The sequence below is a fragment of the Anopheles merus genome, chromosome 2R (assembly GCF_017562075.2).
Source record: "Anopheles merus strain MAF chromosome 2R, AmerM5.1, whole genome shotgun sequence".
Classification (NCBI taxonomy): domain Eukaryota; kingdom Metazoa; phylum Arthropoda; class Insecta; order Diptera; family Culicidae; genus Anopheles; species Anopheles merus.
The window spans coordinates 42534724-42560365 of NC_054082.1; the positions used below are offsets into that span (position 1 = coordinate 42534724).

General features: G+C 45.0%; 4 protein-coding genes across 14 annotated transcripts in view; 1 reads left to right on the forward strand and 3 right to left on the reverse strand.

Moving 5' to 3' along the window:
• Positions 1 to 25642, forward strand: part of LOC121588642 (flotillin-2) — a 156287-nt gene that overhangs the window by 61386 nt on the left and 69259 nt on the right. The gene's annotated exons all lie outside the window — the stretch shown is intronic.
• On the reverse strand, positions 8422 to 11113 carry LOC121588633 (glucose dehydrogenase [FAD, quinone]). The gene is made up of 2 exons (XM_041906781.1): positions 10958 to 11113; positions 8422 to 10866 (listed from the first exon to the last, which is right to left on the reverse strand). The coding sequence occupies exons 1-2, from the start codon at positions 11111 to 11113 to the stop codon at positions 9151 to 9153; spliced, it is 1872 nt and encodes a 623-aa protein (XP_041762715.1). The 3' UTR covers positions 8422 to 9150.
• On the reverse strand, positions 11328 to 25578 carry LOC121588646 (knob-associated histidine-rich protein-like). Of its 3 annotated transcripts, none has more exons than XM_041906813.1 (3): positions 25411 to 25578; positions 23860 to 24357; positions 11328 to 11730 (listed from the first exon to the last, which is right to left on the reverse strand). In XM_041906813.1, the coding sequence occupies exon 3, from the start codon at positions 11716 to 11718 to the stop codon at positions 11335 to 11337; it is 384 nt and encodes a 127-aa protein (XP_041762747.1). In that variant the 5' UTR covers positions 11719 to 11730; positions 23860 to 24357; positions 25411 to 25578; the 3' UTR covers positions 11328 to 11334. The 3 variants fall into 3 exon arrangements, with proteins under 3 accessions (XP_041762747.1, XP_041762746.1, XP_041762745.1); XM_041906812.1 differs by having other exon boundaries at positions 25204 to 25578; XM_041906811.1 differs by having other exon boundaries at positions 25035 to 25578.
• Positions 14112 to 14920, reverse strand: LOC121588647. Its single transcript, XM_041906814.1, has 2 exons — positions 14351 to 14920; positions 14112 to 14246 (listed from the first exon to the last, which is right to left on the reverse strand). Exons 1-2 carry the CDS (start codon positions 14652 to 14654, stop codon positions 14200 to 14202), a joined length of 351 nt encoding a protein of 116 aa, XP_041762748.1. The 5' UTR covers positions 14655 to 14920; the 3' UTR covers positions 14112 to 14199.

Here is a 25642-nt window from a genome sequence, read left to right on the forward strand (position 1 = left end):
CAGGAGTAGCAGCAGCAGACGAAAGGTGGTTTGTTACATCTTGGTACGAGTGACGACGCACGGGCGACCTAACGATCGTTTGCCGGGTCAGTCCGCTCGTGTGTAAACATTGCCTGACGACCAACTACGACCGACATAATCTTTAGCTCGCGGACTTAAGCACTCGCACTGGGTCGCACCATTTTCCGTTGCCGCCCTCAAAGCGAAGGATGAAGGTATTATTGGTACTTGGTCTTTTTCTTTTTGGTGAATTTTGTCTGGCTGGTTTGTTCCTATTATTGCTTCATCGTGGATAATAGAGAGCGCTCCATAGGATTTTTTGTAGAATAATATAAACATCGAGCGCTTGTACAGAAGCAATGAGCTGCGTTTGGATGATGTTTCCGTTCGGAAGCTTTTGACACTGGTGGTGCAGCGGACAGAAGAACAAATCATGTTGAAAACTTTAGGGTTCTTACAAACTAGACATAATCGGCTTATTATAAGGTCTAATCAGGTGAAATGTGTGATGCGAAGGGATAACCATCACATAATGTTTATGGAAATTTGTTGACACCTAGAACTATGAAGGTTTTTTTTGATGAGCTGTTGAATGTGCAACAAACGAAAAAGATAAAAGAAAAAACAGTTCTGGTATAATTAATCAGATTGAAAATTGAACTCATTGTTTTTATTACAAATCGAAATCGAAAATTAATCATTATTTTGAACGTAAAGTAATCGATTCTGTTTATATTAAAATGCTTTAAATTTAAACAAATAAATAATATTGTAAAGTGGTACGGTCAACTAGGCCATTCTTACGAGAAAACAAAAAACAATGTAATTCACCTGCGTTTGTGCCAAAAGAGTTCAATGCAGCGAGAAGCGCGAAACGGGAAATAAATATAGTATTGTGTGTGTTTTTTTGTTTGTTTGTTAAGATTTGAATAAAGTCACATCTTATAATTATCTTCATTACTGCGGCAACGATAAGCAAAAAAGCTCATCATACTGATTTATTGGTCACACAACAAGCTATCCGGGGTGGCAATGATCCTTTTCCTAGCGTCAAGCTCCCCGATTGATGGTTGATGATTGCACGGCGTCTGATAATCAGCCCACACTAATGCTTCCTAGCGCAAATGGCACTTATACATAATCAACCGTGCAAGATCGAAACGCCCGGCGGGGCGCGGGGTAAAGCCTTGCACTGGCCATACGGTTGATCTTCGAGCTTTTCCGACAGCTTCTCGGCGCGTGTGCACACTTTCCTTCCTTGGGTTCTGTTTATTATTTCTTTTTCGCTTCTCCCATTCGGTACTCGTTTTGCTGTGGCCTTTTTTTGCACTTCGCTCAGTTTTCGACCCACTTATGGGGATGATGTAATATTGCTCACATTCCGCCGAAAGCACTTTCACCGTGTGCTCGCCTTGACAGCGGGCTGGCTAGAGATGGAGGTGCATTGGTCTGGAGAACGACGAGTACGACGCACCTCGCGGCGAGCTTGCGGTGTACAAAGGTGGCGTGCAAGAAGGAGGGCATATTTGCAAAAGATGCATGCGTCGGAAGCTTCTCGTTGCTGAGATGCAAACAATTTCTCTTGTCGGTTGCTTGAGCTTTTCGTGGGTGGAATCATTTGGCAAATTACCATCAGTTAGATAATCGGTTTTTATACAAGAATTTAAAAGCTCAAAATTACGAGTTTCACTGTCTCATAATTTTTTTGCGCGCTAACAAATTAGTACAACCCTAGTTTTATGTTGTTTTTAAGGATCGTTAAGCGTTACAAACGCTTCTTAATGTTATTCATACATTCAGCTTTCCAAGCTACAAGCATCGATAGGGCGAATCGAAATGCGTTAAATTGATCCAGAGCGTGAACCAAACATTAATATTCAATCGTTATTCATGGCAGTCGCTCCGAGGATCCCCCCCGCCCCGGTACAGAGGAGGAAACTCCAAAACATCATCATCCCTGCGATCCCTCGCTGGGCGTTCCGTTTCCGCGGTGTTGGGAGGGGCTTATGAAACTGCAAAAATTTGAACAATGATGTAACTAACGCACAAACAGCTGCTCAAGATGAAGACGCTTGCGGGCAAGGCGTTTCGGCGTTTGATCGATTCATTGACTGAGCGAAGAGGGAGAGAGAAAGAGTCTGCAAGGGCAAGTAATGTTGTGCACAATAGGAGCGTTTGCTACGGTTGTGGTAAGAGCTGGAAGAGTATTTGAAGAGCGGTATATTGACGGTAGCGGATGACTTCAAGTGGTACAGCTGCCATCTTCCGGTAGCTCGGATAAAGTGGCATTACGAAATAAGCTTAACTGTTAAGGGCTTAATAAAGCTCGATGGGCACAGTACTGTTAATCTGTTTAGTTCTGGAGAAAGTGTACACGAGATTGATTGATCGATGTGGCATAGGATTGAATTATGTGTTTTCCAATTCGACAGTGATGGAAGCCAAATGGATAGTGTTACAATTTTTCATATGGAGAAATCCGATTCACTTACTACATATTTGATGTTTGTTTTTGAAGCATGCTTTACTGATCAGAAACATCAGCGTTAAACCGTTCTAACATGGTTTAATTCATACTAGGAAAATAAACTGCCATTCAACAACAGTAAACAATAAATGGCTAATTGAAATGCTCCAGCAAATTAACTCATCGCTTGAAGCTTTTTCCTTCCAGTCTGCTGCCAAGACTGCCACTAGTGCGACATATCTCGAACGCTTTCCCTTCCATGGGAATGTTCATTATGCATCCCTCCCTTGGAACGCATGTCGGAACTAACCACTCGTTGCGTGCATCTAACTGTGAGAAAGCCATAGATAGCAGCAATTAAACGCCCATTTCAAGTGGTAGTTAAAAGACATGGCACCTGAAAAGACACGGAACATGCTCGTCGCTTATGCACCACATTATCACGGTAGAATAAACAGCGGAAGAAGCGCAAACAGTGCAATGCGCAGATTGTGTGCAGTACTCCGCACTGAAAATGCGAGCTAATCGCTTCAAATGAGCTCTGATTAGAAGCGATGATTGTAAAATGTTGTGCTAGTGCTCCACACGTTTTGGTTTACTCCACGGTCCGTCCCGTCTGCGTCCATCGGATGCGCGTAAGTTTTTGCCCAATTTACCAACGCCACGATGCTCGTTGCTCTCCTGCGTTGGAGCGTTTTGGTCGTTGGCTGATGACGCAATGGTTTGAACCGCCCGTTCCGTCCTGCTTTGCTGCAACCCGTTGCCCAGTGCATGCAGCTGCAACCGACCAGCTAACAGTGTCCGAGCGCTGTGTGGGGATGCTCTCCTGCGCACAGCAAGTGAGCACGTAACCGGCAAACTGCTAAACCCGAACCATCGAACCATCGCGCACAGTATCTATGATTACGCGTTCGCGGCCTTCCATTCGCTTTAGTGGGGCGGCAGGCCCACGGCAGTCAAGATTACGTCTACGGGGCTGCTCACGTGCGCTCCGGTGAGATCAGGTGGGTCAGGTTGAAGCTTGTCGTCCGTTATCTGCCCGCTGCAGACGGTGCTATCGCGAAGAAAAGGGGAAACGAAAGGGAAAATGAGAGCCATGGAAACGACGCTCGCTCTCTGTTTGGGGTGGAAGTAGTCAGCTTAGTATCGGTGCCAAATGTAAGTCAATGGGTTGTTGACGCGTTACGCTGTGTGGGGGGGGCGTACTTTTTTGTGTGCTACTTTCGTTTTCTGTAGGTCCCATCAGATAGCGTTACGGTGGTGAGTTACCATTGGATGGAGCTTGTCTGTGCCTTACTGAAAGGGGACAAAATATTTCCCAGTGGGCATTATGAAGCGACCGTGTGTGCGTCTGGTGGTCTTCACAATTTGCGCATGAGTCGGCGCACGTACGCACAAGCATTTCGTCGCACTAATCAAACGCATGATGTAAAGTGAAGGATAAACGGCACAGTAGAAGGCGCACGGAAGAGCTGTTCCCATCGGAGGAGCTGCCCGTCCGTTCCTTTTTCTGTACGAAAATGGAGTGTGCGGAGAGGCATGGTCAGCCGTCGAGATCATTTGCATAATGCAACTAGAAACGTCGCGCATGGATGTGTGTGCCGTATCCTCATCATAAAACGGCCGCTTCCCGTGATACGGTAATAGCTAGTGTAGCCTTACGAGTCTGTTGATGAATGGGGTGTGGTGAAGCGGGTTGGCTGGTAAAGCATACACATTATGATCGCTCCGTATAGCCAGGATGTGCGCATGGTATGCGTTTTTTCTTCTCTCACCTGTATTCCGACGCATGGATGATCAGATAGCAATATTGGTTTCGATTCTCTTTTCTTTTTTATGCTTGTGACCCCTCGTTTCGTCTGTATGTGTCATGCATGGTTACTGAGACGAAGCAACCGGAAAAACGGATCGCTGTCACGCTAATTGCTGCGACGAAGTGTGCCACCGAGTGACGGTTCGATATTAACGATTTAATCATAGATATTGGAGTGTGCCGGTGCCGTAATCAAGGCGATAATTAATCCGCAATCGCTATAAATGCGAACGGTGTGCAGTTGGATGTACCGTCGATGAGGATATGATAAATTCATTTTTGCAGTAGTGTAGTTGATGCGATTGTTTGTTTTTGATTCAGGAGAAAAAGAAAATTTTGTAATATGCCTCTTAAGGATGGTTTGTTTTTAAAATATCTTGTCCTGAAATAGTTAGTTCTTCTGCTAATTTACTCAAAACATTTGTCTGTTTGTTGCAGTACAATTTAAAATGATCATTTACGACATGGTTAGATGCCTACACAACTTGATGCATTTGTTTCAATATAACTTAATTTAGAAACGATGTCGGTACCATTTTATCGCGCCTTTGAGTATGTATCATTTTCAAACCATGGTGCTCGTTTGGTCGGTGGGAAAAAGGAGGCAAATTCATTCCTTTTTGCGCTATTTGGCGCTATCAAATGCTCCAACCCCCATTAGCTAGCAACCTCAGTGGTTTAGTGATTGACTTACGGTGGAGGCAAAAACAATTGGAGCTTGAAATGTTTAACACTTACGAGAACACAGCAGTCCCGAGCGGCCAGCGCGAGGTCCACGTCGTATCTGATGAAATGTGTGGCGTGCCGGGAATAGATTTATGTTTCCTTTCGCAATTATTATCGCATCAACATTTGTTGCATGACGGACAGGAGCGATTTAATGGGGTTGCATTTTTTCGACGTAGTAGCTAGCATTTGAATAACATTTGCATCTGAGGAGGATCGTTTGCTTTGGATAATTGTTTACAAGCTTAAAATTATATTAAATATAATTTGAAGATTTTACTTCGAATAGCTAGAGAAAGCTTTCGTTATACTGGGTTTTTAAATAAAAATAAATATATGATTATCATTAATTTAGCTGTAACAGAGTATGAGCTCAACGCGAAATTTTGAAGTATTCTCAATCAGTTTAACATTTTGTCAAAAGAATACTGACTATTAATAATGATTTTTCAAATGTTTTTGCCATTTGCAAAGCTGTCTTTGCATAATATACTATTTACCAGACAGGATAAGATCTGTTTCATGGTTGAATAGTGTACTTTCTATACGATTATGCAAGGCTGAATACTCCCAAAGACGATCAGGCAGCTCTTTCCGATCGTGGTTGTTTTTAATCGCATTGTAGGTAAGAGAATAAGGTGCCCTCCGGATCCAAAAGTGTCCAAAGTAGTACCTATTGCGAATTCAAATGTCAGTCAAAAGGAGTGGCAGCTGAGAGAGCGTAGCAGCGTTGAGTGTTTTTATTTTCGTTATATTGAAACCGTCCGCTAGTGGTTTGCATTTCCTCCATTTTCTCGTTATGTTCCGCGGTAAGCTTTGCTGGCGGTTGTCTGACGATCCCTGTTGGTGGGCCGTATGTGACATTGTTCACGTTCACGCACGGTGGAAACGTTTTCTTATGTAATTGTTTGCAGTACAGGATTATGCGATCGCCATTCGGAACCGGACGCATGCTTGCTCACCCTCACCGTTGTGTGTCCACCGGAATATCGGGCGAGTCATCGTCGATGGGCGGCTTAACCTTGAGGTGTGTTGTTACTCTAATAATGGAAAGCGGATGAGTTGAATTAAGTGTAGACTCGGATAGTAACCATGTACAGCAACCCTACTAGCAACTAATAATAGTTTGTAAATGCGATAATTTGAATGCGCACGAAATATCACGGGTGAAATGTACAGCTGTGAATTGCACAATTTGTTATGCTGCACAGATCGTATCATATGTCCGAAACATTGAAGAAAGTATTCATTAATCAACAAGTAGAATTATTGATTGAATAAATGGAATTATGTATAATCACCATAATTATAAAATTATAGTTTTAAAATGCTTTACAAGTGTCAAGGGACAACATCTTTCATTAAATAGCATTGATTGATATTTAATTATATCCTGTTCTACTGGCACATTAAAGAAACATGGAAACTCATCTTACACTTTTGTACGATACGTTTTTAATACGAAACTTTGTTGAGATGTTATAAAATGTTTTTGAGTTATCTTGCAAAGTTGGGGTTTTAAATTATTACTTAAGTTGATTAGGAGTGATTCGAGTAATTCGGGATTCGGGATTTAGGGTGTTCATATAAATATATTTAATTTAATGTATTCAGTTGAATAGACCTTATTGACTCTTGCTAACAAAATTACACTCATATATTATGGAACTACACTTACGTATTTATAATTTATTTTCCATTCTAGGTTTCATCAATTGAATAGATACTTTTTTGTCGTTCCTCATGATTGCATAGCTTTCTTCAAAAGCCCCGGTTTGGATGAAAGAAAAGCTCTGCATAACAAATGAACTAATGAACACAGCATTCAATGCAAGGTTCACAGATTGCATACCTTTAGGCGGATTAAAACTGAATCCCAATTGGAAATGGTTATTTTTATAGTAACTTTACCTTTTCGAAATTCATGTGTAACGAATAAATAGGCGAAAGGCCATGAGAGTGACAAAATGGTGACAAATTTTTCAAGTGAGCTTTTGTCACTTTTTTGAGCTTTTGTCAAAATTTTGTAACCTGGAGCAGCCAGGAAATAAAGTTGACAAAAGTTGACAAAAAGTGACAAAATTTGACGTTCGCGAAAAAGCGTAAAGAAACAGCTATTTGGCGCAGTTGTGACCCATTGCTATGATATAAATGCTAAAATGCATGATTCGAATTAATTTTTACACCTATATAGTACTTCTTAAACAAAATATCGATGATATTCAGATGTTGGAGCTTTTTGTCGTTCTTGTGTATATTTTTGGTGCGGCCACGAGAAAGCTCTTTTTTGCAGTTGACAAGCAATTTTGACAAAGTTGAAATTTTTTTTTCAACATTTTGTCACCTCCGTGGCCACGCGCTAAATGACATGAACTGCGAATGCGAGTCTTCTGAGCCCCCGTGTTTCTCCGAGTTGCGTGTTCCAGGAACAACTCGGATAATGCGTTCCAGGGACAACTCGGATTATCGCGTAGTTCGAATATTATGTTTTTCAGCCAAAATATGGATGGTAAAATGATATTAATGATTAAATTTAATAATTTAATGTGTATTATTGCTAATTTCATACAGTTCGTGTAGAAAATTCGGTTAAATCTCTACATTGATCGATTTCAATTGTTTTTTTTGCAAAACTGCTTTTTTTATGTGGCAATTGGTGGAGGAAAATTTTCTAATTTGACGTATGAACTGTCAAAACTAAAAATTCGCGCAAGTCGAGTGTCGCGTAACTCGGGGAAAGACTGCACTTCATTTTTGTTTACAAAATTCTAAAAAAAAAACGCATGTTAGTGTTATAATATAGCGTTGCTCGAAATGGGTTTACCTTTGACTGTGTACTCTATGACGCTATCGTAAAATTTAAGACAATAGAAACGACAATATACAGCTTTGGTACGTAACCTTCCATGCGTCCGATAATGCATCAGGTGTGCCAATAAATGCTCATCGTCGAAAACGTACCACATACGCTTTTTCTCGCTAGAATATGTAACGAAGTGCGCACCTGCCCGGACGGTATTATGCGGTTAATGCCTAGCTATGGAGCAGCTCAAACTATGAATGGTGAAAATCATACACCTCCACACGTACCGAAATGTTCAAACGAAACTCGAACCATCCATTAGAGTGTAGCGGATACTTATGGCCCACATTTTCGATGTGGATCGTACGGCTAATCAGGCTTTCGTTTTCTCTAGTGCTTGAAGCTCAGTTTTAATTGGTGTGATTTGTTGGGCGCATTTAATGAAGTTGGAGGTCCGCTCTCTTCTCACGTTCGAAGGTGAATTGGTCAGGAAAATGAAACGGGGTCATCGTGCGTACTGTTGTTTCGAGGCGTTACGTCAGTGATATTTTCTTCACGGAAGACTAATTGGAACGTCTACTGAAGCTTGAATTGAGCCGGTATCATTTATTCACTATCAAATCCATTTATTTGTTGGTAACGCTTTTTTTGCTCCATTTCAGGTTGTTTTGTGTTTTTTCAATGTACATAAGAACGATTTAATCTGTTTCAACACTTATGGACGCTTAGCTGTTGTTTTTCTTACTAGTTTTTTTTTGTTTCTTTTCGCTACACCCTTACTTTATTTCCCTGCTACTTGCCCCTTACGCCACACTGTACAAAACCCTTTTTATTATTTCTACAACAATGTTTCATTTGGAAAAACACACACACACACACACATACATACGCATTTACTAACGCATACCCACGATCTGGCACGTTCGGCTATCGAGCGAACGGATCACTAGTTGTCTCTATTACCATTAACCACCACTGCTACAGCTACTGCTAGCCTATCCATCTGCAGTGGGCGCATCGCGCGGTTGAGTTGAGGTTATCCAAATGAAATTGTAAAAATTTTTCTAAAACAAAAAACTTCACAGTTTTTGCAACGCACCCGAACCCACCCCGACCACGATGAGTCTCGTAGGGTTTGGGGCGGATCTACCCATGTGGAAAACACGCACACGATATATAATACAACTACAAAACACTCACACATTTTGCCGCACACTTTTGCCTGTATCAGAGCATCGACGAGTGTCGAGTGTGTGATTATTTGACTAGCTAGAGTTAAGTTAAGTTTCCTTCAGCTTCCGGACGATTCCGGGTTCGGGATCTTCCATAGCGTTGCGGACATTACCAGCCGACCAGTCGGCCCCAGTCCTCCTTGATCATGTCGGCCGCCTTTTCGCCAATCATGATAACCGGTGCGTTCGGGTTGCCGCTGATGATGGTCGGCATGATGCTTGCGTCGACCACGCGCAATCCGGACACACCGTAGACGCGCAGGCGCGGGTCCACCACCGCGCCCGGGTCCCAGCTCGGTCCCATCTTGGCCGTACCGGCCGGATGGTAGATGGTGAAGGTAAACTGCTTGATCGTACATGCCCAGTACGCATCGGACATGAAGGGCAGATGACGGCAGCCGGGCAGCGGTATTGCATGCGGGCGCGAGTTGAACCGCTGGAAGGCCTGCGTGTACGAGACGTTGATCGCGATCTTGATGCCCTCCACCAGCACGGCCACGTCCTCCTCGTGCGCGAAGTAGTTCGGCTCGATCGACGGCTGTACGAACGGGTTTTTCGAGCGCAACCGTACCCAGCCGGTACTTTTCGGCCGCAGCAGCAATGGCAAGATGGTCCAGGTTTCCGCATTCTGGATCGGTTTGTAGACGGTGTTGTAGAAGCCGTCGCGCAGGTTCAAAATCTTCCGTATGTTCTGGCCACCGTCCGAGTTGACCGAGCTCGGACCGAAGTGGAACTGGATGTCGGGCCACTTGCCAGACGGGTCGGCATACTTGGTGTTCACGAACGCGACCCCCTCAATGCCCGGGAACGTCATCGGGCCGCGCTCGTTGAGGAAGTATTCCAGCGCCACCGGGACGGAGCTGTAGCGAGACGTTTTTACCGTGACCGGCTGATCGACCAGAAACGTGAGACCGCCGAGCCCCACATGGTCCTGCAGGTTGTCGCCGACCGGCAGATCCGACACGGCCGGAATGCCTAGCTCGTCCAGATGATCCGCTGGCCCCACGCCGCTTAGCATCAGTATCTGGGGCGTATTGAGTGCCCCGGCCGACAGTATGATCTCTTTGCGCGCGAACACGTACTGCCGCTTCTGGTGACGCACGAACTCGACACCGTACGCTCGGTGCTGATCGTCGAACAGGATGCGCGTGACGTGCGCGTTCATGGCAATGTGAAGGTTCTTGCGCAGCCGCACCGGGCGCAGGAAGGCTTTGGAGGTGCTGCACCGACTGCCGCGCCGTATCGTCGCCTGCAGCAGCATGAAGCCCGTCTGTTCTGCACCGTTAATGTCCCGGTTTTCGTAGCCCATCTCCTGGCCGGCCGCCACGAAGGCGACCGACAGTGGCGTCCGCCACGGTGCCTCCTGCACGGTCAGATACCCGCCAACGCCATGGTACGGGGAGCGCGCCATGTACGGGTTCCGGTTGTCCTCCGACTTGATGAAGTACGGCAGCACGTTTTCGTAGCCCCAGCCGACGTTGCCCTGCTCCTGCCACTGGTCGTAGTCGAGCCGGTTGCCCCGCACGTACACCATCGCATTCAGCACGGAGGAGCCGCCCATGACCTTGCCGCGCGGCCAGTTGCACCGGTCGCCGATCATGGCCTGGCAGTAGCGCCGGTCAGCCGACGGCGTCGTCTGGTACTTCCAATCGTACTCGGTCAGCTGCAGGTAACCGGCCAGGGAAGGCACATCCGTTACCTCGTTCTCGTCACCGCCAGCCTCGAGTAGCAGCACCGACCAGTCGCCGATCTCGGACAGCCGCGATGCCACGACGGCTCCGGCCGAACCGGCCCCAATAACGACGAAGTCATAGTATCGTCTTAGCTGCGAAACAAACGGAACAATGAAAGTGTGTTACGTTACGATCGACCCCGTGCATGTACGGTGTAGCGGTGGGTTAGCGGTGGCAACTTACCGTTTGCTGGTCGGTGGGATTCGTCTCCGGATCCACACTTTGGTATCTATAGTAATTGACTCCTACAGCTAAAAGTGGTATAAGTGTGAGCAGTGCGATAGGGGTGTGCGCAAGTCCTCCAGCTACTGCCGCTACGGAAGCGAGTCCAAGAGCCATTGCACGGTGCTGGAAGTTGATGGCGTCTTCTTGCGGGGATTTTCTTTTGTTGTGACGTAGTGTCTTGTTGATGCGAGTTGATTTGCAGAAAAGTTGATTCTGCCGAAAGTGGTGCACTCGGGAGAATGTTTGCCGGGAGACGGGTTCACACTGAGGCGTTTGCAAGAGACCGCGATGCAAGGAAATGTTGTTGTTAGTATAGCAACTAGCTGCAACCGTCGCTAGATCCAAACATCCAAATCCTGCTTCGGGTTTTCGGACAGTATCTTGGGCGTGTAGTTGCGTATGCCACCGGGGCGCACCTTCTGGAACAGCAGCTTCGCGTTGCGGTCCTCCTCCTCAATGTCCAGATAGGACTTGATGTACAGATGCTCGTTGAGGTACTTGGTCTGCCGCTCGACACTTTTGTACGAGGAAGCGGCCGATGCGGACGAAGCGGACGATGTCGTCGAAGCGGTGGACGGTGAGCGAGACGGCACAGCGGACGAGGTCGTGGAGGAGGTGGACGAGCTCGTGTGGTGATGGTGATGGTGATGATGATGGTGGTGATGGTGGTAGTCATGTGCGGAGGTACATCTGGAGGGCAAAGATTTCTCCTGGCCCATTTTATTAAAGCTCTGCAAGAAGAGGGCACCCGGTCGGTTCGAAAGGGAGCGAGAAACGGAGAGAGTGGAAGAGAGAAAAAGAAAGAAAGTTAGTTAAAGTTAGTTTTTTATGGCACACGCACGAACCCAGACACTAACACAACGCAGCCAGAAATAGATGGCCTACCAGAACCAGGTTAGTCTGTCTGTCTGACCACACGCGCACCATAATACACACTGCTTTGCGCAAAGGGGGGAGTGTACGCCACAGGGCGGACCATACAGTCGGCGTGCTGCTCTACGCCGGTCGGTCGGTTTATTTTGACCGGAGCCATTCAGCCGGCTCGGGGATTATTCATGTTCCCGGTGGCGATCATAATTACTCTCTTCAGCAATCGTAATCTCATTAAGCCTAACTGTGCCTTCTCCACACGGCCGATAGAGTCTGGCAGGTTACATCCTACCGAAAAAAAGAACTCGTTTTTGATTGAAGCTACCAATAGCTCCGTTTTTTTCTTCTTCATCTTCTGGGAAGCTACGGGACTTGCAATCACGATATGAAGCTACTGGCTGGAGAGTCGGCTGTTCGAATCATCCGTGGCGTCTGGTTTTAGTGGCGATAAAACGATGGCACGTGGGTATCTCGGAGGTTGCAGCAGAACACGAAACGAACTTGACCGCTAGGCTGGTTCGTGTCTGGGAGCAAATGATACGGGAGAGACTCGTAATTGTGCTTTGAAGCGATGTAGGTCATAGCAAGAGCACCAGTATGGGGGCATTTGTAGTTTTGCCGAAAAAAAATATTTAAAAGAACATCCCAATGTCGTCGTGTGTCGTTTTCAGTATTAAAACACAAATACTTGACTGTGTAAACACAACTGATGTCTTCATAAAGCAGGCCACTTCTTAAGTGCTTTCTTTTTTGTTATCAAATTTAAAGCATTTGCTAACGCTACAACGGTCGAGTTTGTACTAAACGATTGCGTTTTAAGGTTTAGAATCCTTAAAAACGTTGTTGATTGCTTTTATTTACTTTATTAATTTTTTTAGCGGTCTGTCGTATCGTCTTTGTTTCTATTTCTATTTAAGTGTGGAACATAATAACTCCCAAATAACAGAATTTGTTTTCATGCTTATACATTCTCTAAACCAACGATAAATCTGTGCAAATATCTCATTTACAGTGCTTATTTACAACCCAAATAACATCCACCGCAGGAGATTTATGTGCTCTGTAAAGAAGTACACCCTAAACCGCTAGTTTGTATCATTGCTGCATGAAATAGTGTCATGAACTTGCTCATTGAGCTGTGAAATTTAGAGGCTATCACTTTCCATCATAAACGATACGTCGCTACTCTTTATCCCCGATAGATGCTGCCAAAACCGCAAGTTGCATTTTATTTACCATCGCCCCAACCCTCCCGCTCCCAGTTAGTGCCCTTGCACGCTGCGTTCGCTGCGAGTATGTTGTCTTCATTCACAGCAACAGCAAGTGTGTATGCACGTGTTTTTCCGCATGTCTTGCCCACACCCGTTTAGCTTCTTCGTCGTGTTAGCTTATCCACGCGAGACGCCTTCCGCAATCGTTTCATGATCAAACCAATGGTGATAAAGAAAGGGAGACGGCGGGAACGGCAATCATGTGTTCAATGTCAATAAGGAACTAAAGGCGGGCTTTTCCAGTGCTCCCCCGGTTTCCCCTGCAAGCAGGGTTTGCGGTTTGAATGCACGCAACGGCCGACAGTGCGGCTCGAATGCAATTCTTCATGGCAGTTGGCAGTCGCTCCACCGCTGCTGCACACAAGTGTTTGGTAAGAGAAACGGCACTCAGTGCGGCTAGGGCGCGTTTGGTTGGGGTCAACTATTCCCGCTCTGCCTTCTTTGTCGTGTACGTTCCCTTCCAGCAACTTCTGTCCACGTTTCCTGGCATCACTGACGGTGGCCGGCAGCACCGATTAGTTAATGATCACGTTTAATTAACGTATCGTGGAAAAGGAAAGTAAAAGTGATAGTTCGGTGAAGGTGACAAAAAAGTACGACGTTGAGCCGCGCTAGCATCAATTGGATGTCACTGTTTTACAACCCGTTGGTAGTAGCGCAAAGTAGCGTCTTGTAAAAATGAGAGTTATTGCTTGTGATGGTAGAAAAGCTAGCAAAGGTTTGTTGGGAAAATGGTTTTGGAATGCAAATTGCCTGAGCGTAGAAGTAATTTTGAAAATGGAGCTTGAGATTGTGTATATTGAACTGCCAGGGTCCAGTTAAAGGAGCAATTCAATGCACAATAAAACGATTTAGTTTGTAAGATATTCAAAGCAGTTTCTTTTTTTAATAACCCATGCCAATGGTATTAATTTATTAGAAGTGTTCAACATCTAACTGGCCGATGGTTTGGCAATGATCAGTCATGATTTGGCGCTTTGATGATTTAGTCCGAAAATTCATCGTTCATATATTGTCCGTCAATCCGAGTCGAGAAAAATGCGTAACCGTCCAGTCCAGTTAACCTCTCATTGCAGCCATACGTTGAGCAAGAAGAGCTTGAACCTCTGTTGAAAAGTGGGAAAAATATAACCATCATGCAGATTAAAATATGTTTTTAAATTGTCCTTCGTGCCACAAAAGAAAGGAAATGTGAATGCACAACGCTTACGGGCAACTTTGGATGCATTGACAGCCTTGAACGGCACTGCTGGTTTAAGTCCCTGCTTCAGCTTGTTGCAGTAGTCGGTGACGGCCTGCGATGGTCGGGAAAGGTCCAGCACGTACGCCTCACCGTTGGCCGGGTTGCGAATGTTCGCTGTAGCGGTACGTCCGGCCACCGCTCCGATGATCTTTGGCAGCTTGCAGATGCAGTCGTTGAACGAGCTGCACTGTACGTTCGTGCTGAACTGACCGTGAACGGTCGTGACAGCGATGCAAGCCAGCACCAGCGCGACGCAGACGAACTTAGTCATTGTTGGGGAGAGTAGTCGGTAGTCGGGGGTTTGGTAAAACGGGGGCAGTAGAACTGTACCAAACGTTGCGTTCTTGCTCAGAGTACGGGGCGTGAGGCTCACCAGTAAGTTCCGAAGACGACTTGGTTGAGTTGATAATCGGTCGAAAGTTTTATACTCGCTCGTTGGTTCACCTGACTAACCTTTTGGTCGAAGTGAAACGAGTTCCGGGATGGGTGCACAATAAGCATATTTGTACCAAGGTGACAATTTGCAAATATGTTGGCGCAATGATTCCAGATGCAACGAAGTAAAGAACCCGGGTATGGATTGTATTTATATGGGAGAGCATTTTTGCAGGCACGACCATTAACATTTTTGCTACATTTTTCAAAAATCGCCATACCCTTTACAGATATCTGTGGGCACATTGTTGATTTGCTGATAAGACAAGTGCTGATATCCGGCATCTAGGAAAACTGAGTCTCAGAACAGTTGCCCTCATTGTTTTTGAAGGGAATTTTTGGGATTGTGCATGTTCAAAAACATACACGAATATAATGTATCAGACTTTTTTTACCTTCGATAAAGTAAGACGAAAGCGGTAGCGGTAGCAGTTCCAGGCACACAATGATGGTCTATAGAAACCCGATTGTGTTGCTGCTCTATCAGAACGTTTGTTATTTATTTACGCGTAAAGTTCAACCCCTGAATGGAATAATTCAGCATTATACACGTATGCGTCAGACGGTGGACGAGCAATGCGTGATATAATGGATGCCAGTGTACCACGGTAAAGTGTCGTTGGAAGGCGCTTAATTCTACCGTCAATATAAAAAGATCCCACGGAGCCACAGGGAAATTCATTCAGTTTCCGGACTCTCCCGACTTTTGCTCGACGTGCTCCTCGCCCGCTCCAAAACGAACCCACCATGAACAAGCTATTCGGCATCCTGCTGCTGTGCATCGCCTGTCTGGCCTCGTTCGCCACGGCCCAAACCTACACTCGTCAGATTTCGTGCAGCAACTACAACAGTTGCCTGTGCCAGTCGCTCCCGAGGATGATCGCTGCGGCCCGTGGCCGTCCGGCGACCGCGACCATCACCAATCCGACCACAGGCCTGCGGGAAGTGTACGACCTGTCCAAGCCGATGTCCGGTGCCCTGCAGTCCTTCTGTGCCCGCAACCAGGCTGCGGTTCGCCGGGGCTAGAGCCGTCACACTGTAGCGGATGCGCTAACCCCATCTGCTACGCATCGACTATTCGCGGTGCGAAAACCGATCGATGAGTAATGTGAGATTCAAACTAAATAAAATCGCCATGGATTCTTTTGCAAAACCTCGCCCTGGTAGTACTGGTGAAAATAGTTTTTTTGATGACTGGGTATACAATAGTATGCTGAGTTAAGGGTTTCAAGAGAACATTTCCCACACCCGGCGCGTTTCCATTCACTTAAGAGCCTCAAATAAGCGCTTACGAATACAACAAGTGTCCCATTGCGTGAAGTTGAGGGAATGAAATTTACAACTAACACAACTTTGTGGTGATAGTATCTCTGCACACCCTGTGGCTTACTAGGCTTCCTGCAGCGATCGGTAGAGAAAGTTTTGTAGATTCTTGGGGCGATGTAATACCGTCTGGCTTTACATCATTATTGAAACAAACCCGAATGTCTTAGCAAAGGCTTTCAACCAAACTCAGCCATTCCGTTCGTATCTCATTATGATCACACAAATGTCTAGGAAAGATGGTTGTGATTCTTCTGAATCCTTTGCGATCTCTTGAAAAATGATGTAATACCTGATTATCATTCATCAAAAAAGGGAAGAAAACCTCATTCCGGGCAGAGATAAATGCAATCTGAAAGCGAGAAATTGTAAAGCACACACACCCACACACTCACACAAACTCCCAAAATCACACGGAAACCACAAAATCGTACAGAATATCCAAACATAAAAGCTAACACCATCAGAGAGAGACACACACACACACCCACACCCTGCGCAAGCACCAGGCACTGAGGATCGTCGGCACTCACGCGGAAGTCGTCCGGGGTGCATGGACCGGTAGGCGTAGCGGAGTAGGCGAGTAAGGGCAGCAGGGGCCCGTAGCGAACCTTGGCTTTGGTGCGACGTCGGGGAACGGCGGCCGCCGCTGCCCGCCGCAGGTAGCTGGCGATGGGGGAAACGTTGCTCAGCGGTGTCGTCGGGAGCAGCTCACCGGGTGCATCAGGATCCCCGGTGCGATCTTTGTGGCCGGGCCGGTCCCGGTCCGGTTGCGGTTGGGGCGCGATTGTGTCGGCTTTTGGGGGGACCAGGCCGGGAACGACGTACTCGGGCGAACGATTAGCTTTACCCCAACGACGGCCTGAAGGAGAGGAAGTATATCGATGGATCACTTCCCCTACCGTCGATGGCGTCGTTAGTGAGCTGAAAAAATGAATGATGAGTTCACAATCGCTTGTTGAAGTGTTGTAAACACGGTGCAGAACAACCAAGTTTGTCTGAAAAATTTGCGTTGTTTCCTACGAATTGTGTATGTGCGTGTTTGTATGTGTGCCTGGTGGGCTTTTATAAAAGTATGGGAGTGTTTTTGTGCGTGTGGTTTAAATCGTTAACGTCTAGCATCAACAGTATTTCGTGTTCGGGAAGATGCCAATCATCATCAGTTCAGAAGTTCAATACAAATTCACACCATCCCACGAAAACACTAACGGAAATACGAAGAAGAGGAAAAAAGCGCAACGCACTGCTTTGCACGGCCAATCCTACGCAACTTTCACATTCCACCATGCGATGACGCTCACGTGGTTTGTGTGTGAGAGAACCGATTCAAATCAAGCCGACCATCTGCCAACACGTCTGGGCGCCCCCTCCCGAGTGACAGTGTCCAATCGGCGGTAATTTTTGATCGGTTTTCAGCCTCTCTTGTGCGTCCCGAAATCGTACCGCTTCCATCAAGATTCGGTCCAACATGCGCAGCCGGAGAAGAAAGCGGGGAACCGTACCCATGAAATGAGCACTTGCGCCGTTATTCACCTCACTTTACTGTTGGCTAATTATTCGATCGTAAAGACGATGCATTAGATCGGTATGCAATAATGGGTAATGTGTCTCTTTACACATCATTAGAAAGCCATTTTGTGTTGTGGCCAATCGGGAAACAAAAGCAAAAACACTTCCAATCGGAAGATATCAGGATATCAAAGTACGCAGTGATTTGATGAAATGTGAAATGCATCTGCCGATTGTGGCGAGAAGATGGCAATCTCTTCAATCGTTTTATTGTGAGCCGTGATCGTGTGAAAACGCTCGAATTCTGGGTATAATTGTCGTAAATGAGTATTTCATTTTTATGGCTGGAATGGAAAGGTAGCTGATCGGTAGTAATATCCTTTCAATGTTTCATTGGCTGAAATTTCTTCTTATCTCCATTTTTCCATGTTGCAGTATGAAACACGATCGGGCGTTTGCTTTCAATTTACTAGCGCTCCGCGCTTTGCGGTTAGGGGTGGAAAGTTGGAAGAAAATGTTCACTTTCATTTCGGTTCGAAATGTTTCACTCGAATTTGGGAATGTTAGAGTGCATTGTTTAATTGTAAATTTATCGAATATATGGTACTTTTGGAGGCGATGGTGTAAACGAAGTTAAAGAAGCCGCCCCGAAAGACAAAATACGCGAGTGATTAAATGAGGTTCGCTCCCGAGCAGTGGGAGACAACGGGTGGCTTTTTTCCGGCTGTGCAAATGGTTTGCAAAGTATTTCACGTTCTTTTTGTGTGACCCATTGCAAATGGCAGACACCGGGGCCTTAATTTTTCTTGGCTAATAAGCCACGCTCGGCTGATAATGTGGAACAACACCTCACACAAAATAACGATTGAGAACGCTTAAGCTGGATGGTTTGCAATCGTCGTTTGATTTCGTACAATGTTGTCAAGCGTTAAATGGTGAGTGAAAAAAGCGCATCTAATGCGAATTTCGTATTAGTTTAGAGTCGGTCAAACTGACCCAACTGGTTTTGTCTGGTTTCGGTTTGAATGTACCGCTGAAACTGTAGCTGCTAGGCTGATGTGGCTATGCCATCCTATTGAGCAACGATTTTCTTGATTTGTCCTCTAAATGGAACGTGCTATTTGTCATTTCTGAACGTGAGCTATTGGAAACCGTACGGTTTATGTAATAAAATTTGATTTTGATGGAAAAACGCATCCGAAAGGTCGAATGGTGCTGATGGACCGAGCCGTTAGTTGGTAGTTCGGTGTACAGAAGGGGTGCAGCTATTAATACCTCTAAGCTTGTTTGTTTATTCGAATTTTCTCCGGTTTCGAATTTTCTCCGCCATTCAACTTAAAAACCCGTAATACATGAGTCCACGGAACCAGAGCTTGGCGTTGGCCGTTTTAAACAGTAAAGATCGTAACAGATGATTACGGGATGAACTTTGTGTTACGTTACGGTTGACGTCAGCGATGAGTTCAAGTTTTTTTTTGTCGTGATTCAGTGTCTTCCTTTTTGCGAACGGTCAATTATCTGAACACGGGTGGCATTTTTTTGCAAGACGGATTGAAAGAGTAATTTGCCACAATCGGTATGAATTGGTGAAATTTTCAGTTCGTAATAAATTAGTGTTGAGCTTTGGCCCGAAACTGTATGTTCAAAACATCCTTTATTGGAACCTTTTGTAGTTTCAATCTCAATGCTAAAACTGTTCGACTTCATATTTCAAAAATTGGAACCAGATTTCAGTGAACATTGATAATCCATATGTCAATATAATGATGATTTTAAATACTATTGATTTTAAATATATTTTATAATTCATTTTGATACCAATAGCGTGTGAAAATGTATTTGAACAATTGTTTTTAACGTCATTGTGGACGAAATAGAGTTTTGACATAGAATTAATTATTGTTTTTTGAGCAAACGTTCAATGTAAGGTATGACTTTGGTATTCATTGCTCAAATTTTAAATTGAAATATCATTGCACAGTATTTTAAACCACTCTTGTTTACTCTTGTCTAATTACAGGTGCGTACAGTCTGGATGTATATCTCTATTTCATCCATTGTGAATATGCTGCTTCAAAACTACACCTTAAGGCATGGCATTAAAAACAACGTACACCATGTAGGTATTGGAAAATGTACTAACAAAACGAAGTGCGACTGCCGTTTCAGTTTCAAGCCAATCGGCTTAATTCCGTTAGATTGTATATTCAAATACACACATGCTTACGCGATACATCGATTCATAAACGTTTCGTATCTCCGAACCCACACACAGCCGGGCAACGGACGCATACTAAAAACTTTCTTCGATCTGCCTATCCACTTGCGCGCGCGACGCTATGGTGATATTTATTTATGTGTGACCCACATGCAGGCAAGGACAGCTAGTGTGGAATTTCTCCACGCCTCACGCAATCATTTCCGAACTCAGATCAGACCTAACATTCCCGATGCTAAAGCGTGTCGTGCGGCTGGAAGGAATTCTTTCACTCCCACTTTCGTTTGACACACATTGCCATCTCTTTGCTGTCTGAAGACCGAAAATGGCATTTGGAGGGATTTTCTAATCCTCGAGCCCCAAGCACATTGACCCACATTCGTTCTCGTTCTTCGGAACATACTTCTTTGCGTTCGAATCGGGGCTAGTATGGCGAACGATGCAGCCGTTTGAATTTTTGATTTCGATTTCGTTCACTGGCAACAGTTTGTTGTTCAAACAATGAAAAGTCGGACGACAAACCTATGATACCGGTTGACCATATACGTTGCGCAGTCGTACACGCAGTCGATGGTGATGGTCGACGGGGGTACGCTTTAGAGAGGGACCACCGAAAAAAAAACTGAAGGTGGTCTTGTAAAGACGCACCTCTTTGCCCGGGTTTGGAGTGCTATCAGCAGAAACAAACGTTTTCGGCTGGTAATAAATTCCAAATTTCTCTTTTCTTTCCACAAACATTGACTGCCTGTGGGCCTTTTGCCATGGTTTGTTGCAACCAGCACATATCAAACTGTTATGAGGGAAGCATTTATAACAAAATGTGTGCATGAGCGCGTGTATGCCGTCAATGTGTGTTTATGTGCTGTTTTAGGTTCCTTCGGTGCCTAGTAGTAGTTCGTAGACTGAAGTTGCATATTTTTTCATCAATTTCGTTCACCATCTCAACGTAATCCTCACGGCTGCAGCGATATGGTCGAGAGCTGTTGTTATCGTTAATGGTGATTTTATTATTTCGTGTAAAGCACGGGCGTGTACGGATGAACCTTTTATTTAATGTATTATTATTTTTTTGAGAAAGTATAGATAGAGGAGGGGGGGGGGGGTAGTAGAGTGTAGAGTAATTCGGTCCTCTTTTCTAGTCGCGTGTGCGCATAAAGATGACGGAACATCAATGAATAATTCAGAGATACGCGTCGTTACATGAGAAAGCTGCGGGAGCGCTGGTCATCGGTTAAGGGAATAATTTTGAGAGCGGCAGAAAACTGTGTAAAAATGATGGTATCGCAAACAGATGGTTGAATTGTTGAAAATGATGAGGTTTGACTGAGCGGCTGAACACAAACTAATGATCGATTTATAGCGATTGCGTAAGCATTAAGCCGACGGTTCGGACTTTTCCTTCCCTAGCTGCACTTGGTTGGCGGGTAAATGGTATTAGTTTTACAACATCCATTGTCGAGCATAAAATATATTTGAGGAAAAAGGGTAACACGAAAGTAGTTTTTTATCGTAAGTATGCATAGACTCTTATTATGCCCGAAGTGCTCTAAAAATACAACAAACAAACTATCAAATGAGTTGTTGTTTCCGGAATGTATACCAAGCAAAGGAATAGCCACATAACAAATTCCAACTCGACTTAATAAATCTTACACAAATCTGCATCGCCTCACCACACAGACCCTAAGGGCGAAAGTGAATCCCCCTCGATAGGAGGAACGTTGGCTGCATAGTATTGCCAACAGCTGTCCGGCCTTGCTTCGGGCGATTTTCATACAGTACAAAAATCCCGTTGCAGAGAATTTCCCTTTTTTCATTTCATTTTCCCGGATACTGTTTGCTGCCGGCGGCGTTGCTTGTTTGCTATTGGTGAGCGGCGTGGTACAAGTTTCTCTCGTTACTCATCCAGCCCACTGCTGGCAAGAGCCAACCTACTACCCTCATCCCCCTTTGGGTACGTTAGGATGAACCGTTTCTTATTTTTGTTACAACAGATTATCTATGAACACTTTCCTTGGGGAACGATACCGCCGGCATTTTGGCGTTAAAAAGTGCATTTCATTTTCGCCTTAAAGATACGGGTGGCCATTTCGAGCCGACCGAGTACGAACAACCAACAACCGACAACCTGGATCGCCTGTAGCGGGTGGAATGTTTTCTTCTTGTTCACTAGCTTTCCACGAAATGGTCGTTCGGTTTGCCGTTTTGTCAAAGAGGGCTGCGACGGAGCCAACTGTGGCTACCTCGTGGCTTAGGCACAGGCCCGAGACGCTTTATGACCATTATCACGAGATCACGAAAGCCGGTACAGCTCAGCGCGCGTGTTTATTTCCCCTCCTATTTTTCCTTTCTTCCTTCCCTCTTGCCATTTCATTTCTGGCCACTACGGTGGTGCATTGACGTTTCATTTTCTACTTCCTAGTTTTTCTTCTCTTTTTTGAGCCCTTTAGTAAGCCAGGGGTACGTGGAGGGTTGATTTTACGAGCAACTTACCTGCCACTATTTACCCAACCCTGGCTTACCCCAAACCTGCTTGGGCCAGAAACAGGATTGTGCATAGTCGGTGGAAGTTCCACGCGAGTAGACGTCACGTGGAAATGAATGCAGGAAGTCCGCCGTGTGGCGCTACTGCTATCGCTGGTGCGTCGTCCGCAAAGGTATGGTTTTAATTGGGGGCCCATTCGTTACTACCCGTCCGTAGCTAGCACGACCGGACTGCAGTAGCAACAGCTGATTAGTGTTGAGATTGCTTTTAGGTAGCAGCAGGCACCGCTCTATTCGATTTTTATCGTGCATTTTTGTTTGCGCGTCTCTATGCATTTTGCACGCCTTTTGCGAGAGCATAAAGCTTATGAGCGTACGCTTAACGAGTATTCAATGAGTTGTTATTGTGTTCACTTAGGTTTAGAATTATGGTAAGTGAACTTTTGAAACAAAAGTAATGCAGCTCATGTATAATTTGGTTTTTGTTAGAAAGGAAAAGTGTAAAGGTAAATTATTTCACACTCACTAACAACAATAACGTTTGGAAATCTCAAACGCTTGAATTGAAAAGTGGCTCTTTAGACAAACGAGTCTAGCTACTTCCGGGAAGTACACTGGTCAACTGAGACCCGGCTATTGACTTCTCCGTTTGTGGCTCTGCCTCTAAACCAGCCATTCGTACGCCTCGAACAGTCGATTCAAACACCAGTGTACGGAGATAGTTGCAAAAAGCGGTTTTTTTTTTTTTTCAAATTTCCATAGCTATCGCGCGTTGAATGCACGGTGGTTGCACGACCAAAGCAACCAGTGACAAAGAAGGATTGCAGTCAACACCGTCTGGCGTGCAAGGGAAAATGAAAGTTAGGATTCTTTTTCTGGTTTCGAATCGCTTACTAGTACTTCCAGAAGTGAGTCATGCGGCACCGTCAAACGCAAACGAAAGTCACGAGAAGTCGTTTTTCACCTTTTTGCGCGACACTCAGTTGGCTGACGCTCGTGCCATTTTTCACGTCTCAGAGCGTCTGGTTTTGATGATGATTGTGTGAGGCTGAGGAACTTACAACTTGCTTCACTTTCACGCAGTATCAAGTTATGTTTAACTGGATGTTCTTGGCATATCGTTGCTTCAGTTCTTGATTGTGTAACCATTTTCAACAAGCTAGATTTGTTTTGCTACTAAACACAACGATTTCATCGCACAACTAACTGAATGGTAATTTTGAAGCCTTCATGTTGCTTGGCATTTATCCTCTAACATTCCCCCGCTGAAGACGGTTTAATCTATCATCACCGATGCGTAAACACAATTTACGCTCTCGTGTGTCTGTGTTCGGCAAATGTTCGAGATGTACAGTACATCCGCCATCAGTGGTAGTAGGAAACAAATAAAAAACGAACAAAACATTCCATTGCGCGCGACGCGTATGTGTCGTCATCCATCACCACTAACCTTCCCGAGTACTAAGCATCCCTAAAAAGCGTCTCCCGTTGCACTCTTGCTACTTACTTGTTGTTCAAAGCATCAATCCAAAACAACAAAGAACCATCATCAGCTGTCTCTCACGGGCTCGATGCAGTTGTGAACGGTATGGGCGGGCGGGCAACGAGAGACGGGCGGACACACGTTGTCCACGAAGACTGCTCTGTTAAAGCACGGAAAGGGAAAACACTATTCCACTTTGGCGTTGCAACGCTGCTGACTGTGTACAAGCAATATACTTGCACCGGTTCTTCTTCGAAGTGTTCCGGTATGTAAACGGTTAGGTACGGAAAGGAGCTGTAGTTTTTTTTTTTCTGCTAGGCGAAAGTGAAATAATGTTTTCCTTGCTGCCGTTGCGGTATGCGTTTGTAGTATGTTTTTCTCGTCGCTGCTGCTATGTTTGGGCACACCTTAGCGACATCACTTTTGCGTGGGTACGTTTTAAAATCTTATCTTTTGCTGAACACTTTGAAACTTTGGGCACTTAAAAACCGTGGTATATTTTGTTGTGTCACAATGTGTTTGCTGTTTTCGCGGAAAGAAAAATAATATGTAAATTATGCAGTCATGTTGTTCACTAACTACTTCAATGCACAGTCCGTCTGATGCTTTTTGTAGACCCCAATTCAATTGAAAGTTTTATATAAAATCTCTATCTCTATGCTTAACCCTTTTTTAACGGTATAGGTTCTCCAAATATCTGCTGGTTATTTATAACATATTGGCACGTCAGTACAACATCCTTCTCTCCTTTTAATTTAACTATTACATCAACGAAAAAAGTGATCTTATCAAAAAGTGATTGTACAAAGCTTAACTCACATGGGCAAAATAAAAAGAAACAAAACAAGAAAACTGAACTAGATTGCAACTGTGCACTTGTACTTCGGCGTAGTGAACGTGTTATCTATCTCACAAATGGCCATCCAACTCCTCGCACATAGCACTTCTCCTCTGCGTGCGTCGCTTACATTCATTTGTCTGCACCCGTCCGTTTAATTATACGGTCATCACTTCCGCATTTCCGAATGCGGCTCGGAAGCTATCAATTTGGAGATTTTCTTCTGTGGATTTCGATGAAACAGTAACAAACCACCGACTACTGCATTGGCCTCTATTGTGGAATGAAGTCCGCCTTTTTCTGAAATTGCACAAATTCACCGACAGTACCACTTACGGGTTTAATTTCTAATGCCTTTTACCCGAAAAGAGAAGCTTAATTGACAGAACACATACACTCATTCGCCGACGAGAAAGTAACACAAACACTTTTCCGGACCCGCACGTTTTCTACCAGAATGAATGATTTCCGATGAGAGAAACACTTCAGATTTGGAAAGTTAATCACAAAAAAAAACTTTGTTTTCACACCTGAATATCTTTTCCACTGTTCTAGGGGAACAAAGCGGCAGCAAAAAGTAACAGTTTCGCGTGGTTCTCGATCGGCCCGCAATCGGTCACTGATGGTTTCTGATCTTCCGGTCCATTTTCAACTCCATGCACTGCTCCTGTGGGTTGTTTTTGTATTTTTTTTTGTTTCTTGTTTTTTACGTCTCTCGTTCTTTCGCTCGTACACACTTTTCCTGTATATCTGATTCGGTTTTGTAGTGGTTTGTCCAACTCTGCCCGTTTGCTCTTTATTTCAGGAGTTTTGCATATACACGCGCGCGCAAACACACAGGTTCCTTTAGCGGGCTCGGCGACTTGCGTATCGGGGATGGTAAATCCGTACCGGTTCGCTGTTGAAACGCGTCTGAGCACGAAGGCACCATCGCAACGATGAGATTCGCTTGCAAACGAACGGACGCTG

What these genes read in the sequence shown, in the direction of transcription:
- LOC121588633 (XM_041906781.1), bottom strand. Translation starts at nt 11,113, where the DNA reads ATGGCTCTTGGACTCGCTTCCGTAGCGGCAGTAGCTGGAGGACTTGCG. An exon ending in ATCCCACCGACCAGCAAACG is followed by an intron (nt 10,867 to 10,957) that starts GTAAGTTGCCAC and finishes TTTGTTTCGCAG; the next exon opens with CTAAGACGATACTATGACTT.
- LOC121588646 (XM_041906813.1), bottom strand. Translation starts at nt 11,718, where the DNA reads ATGGGCCAGGAGAAATCTTTGCCCTCCAGATGTACCTCCGCACATGAC.
- LOC121588647 (XM_041906814.1), bottom strand. Translation starts at nt 14,654, where the DNA reads ATGACTAAGTTCGTCTGCGTCGCGCTGGTGCTGGCTTGCATCGCTGTC. An exon ending in CAATGCATCCAAAGTTGCCC is followed by an intron (nt 14,247 to 14,350) that starts GTAAGCGTTGTG and finishes ACTTTTCAACAG; the next exon opens with AGGTTCAAGCTCTTCTTGCT.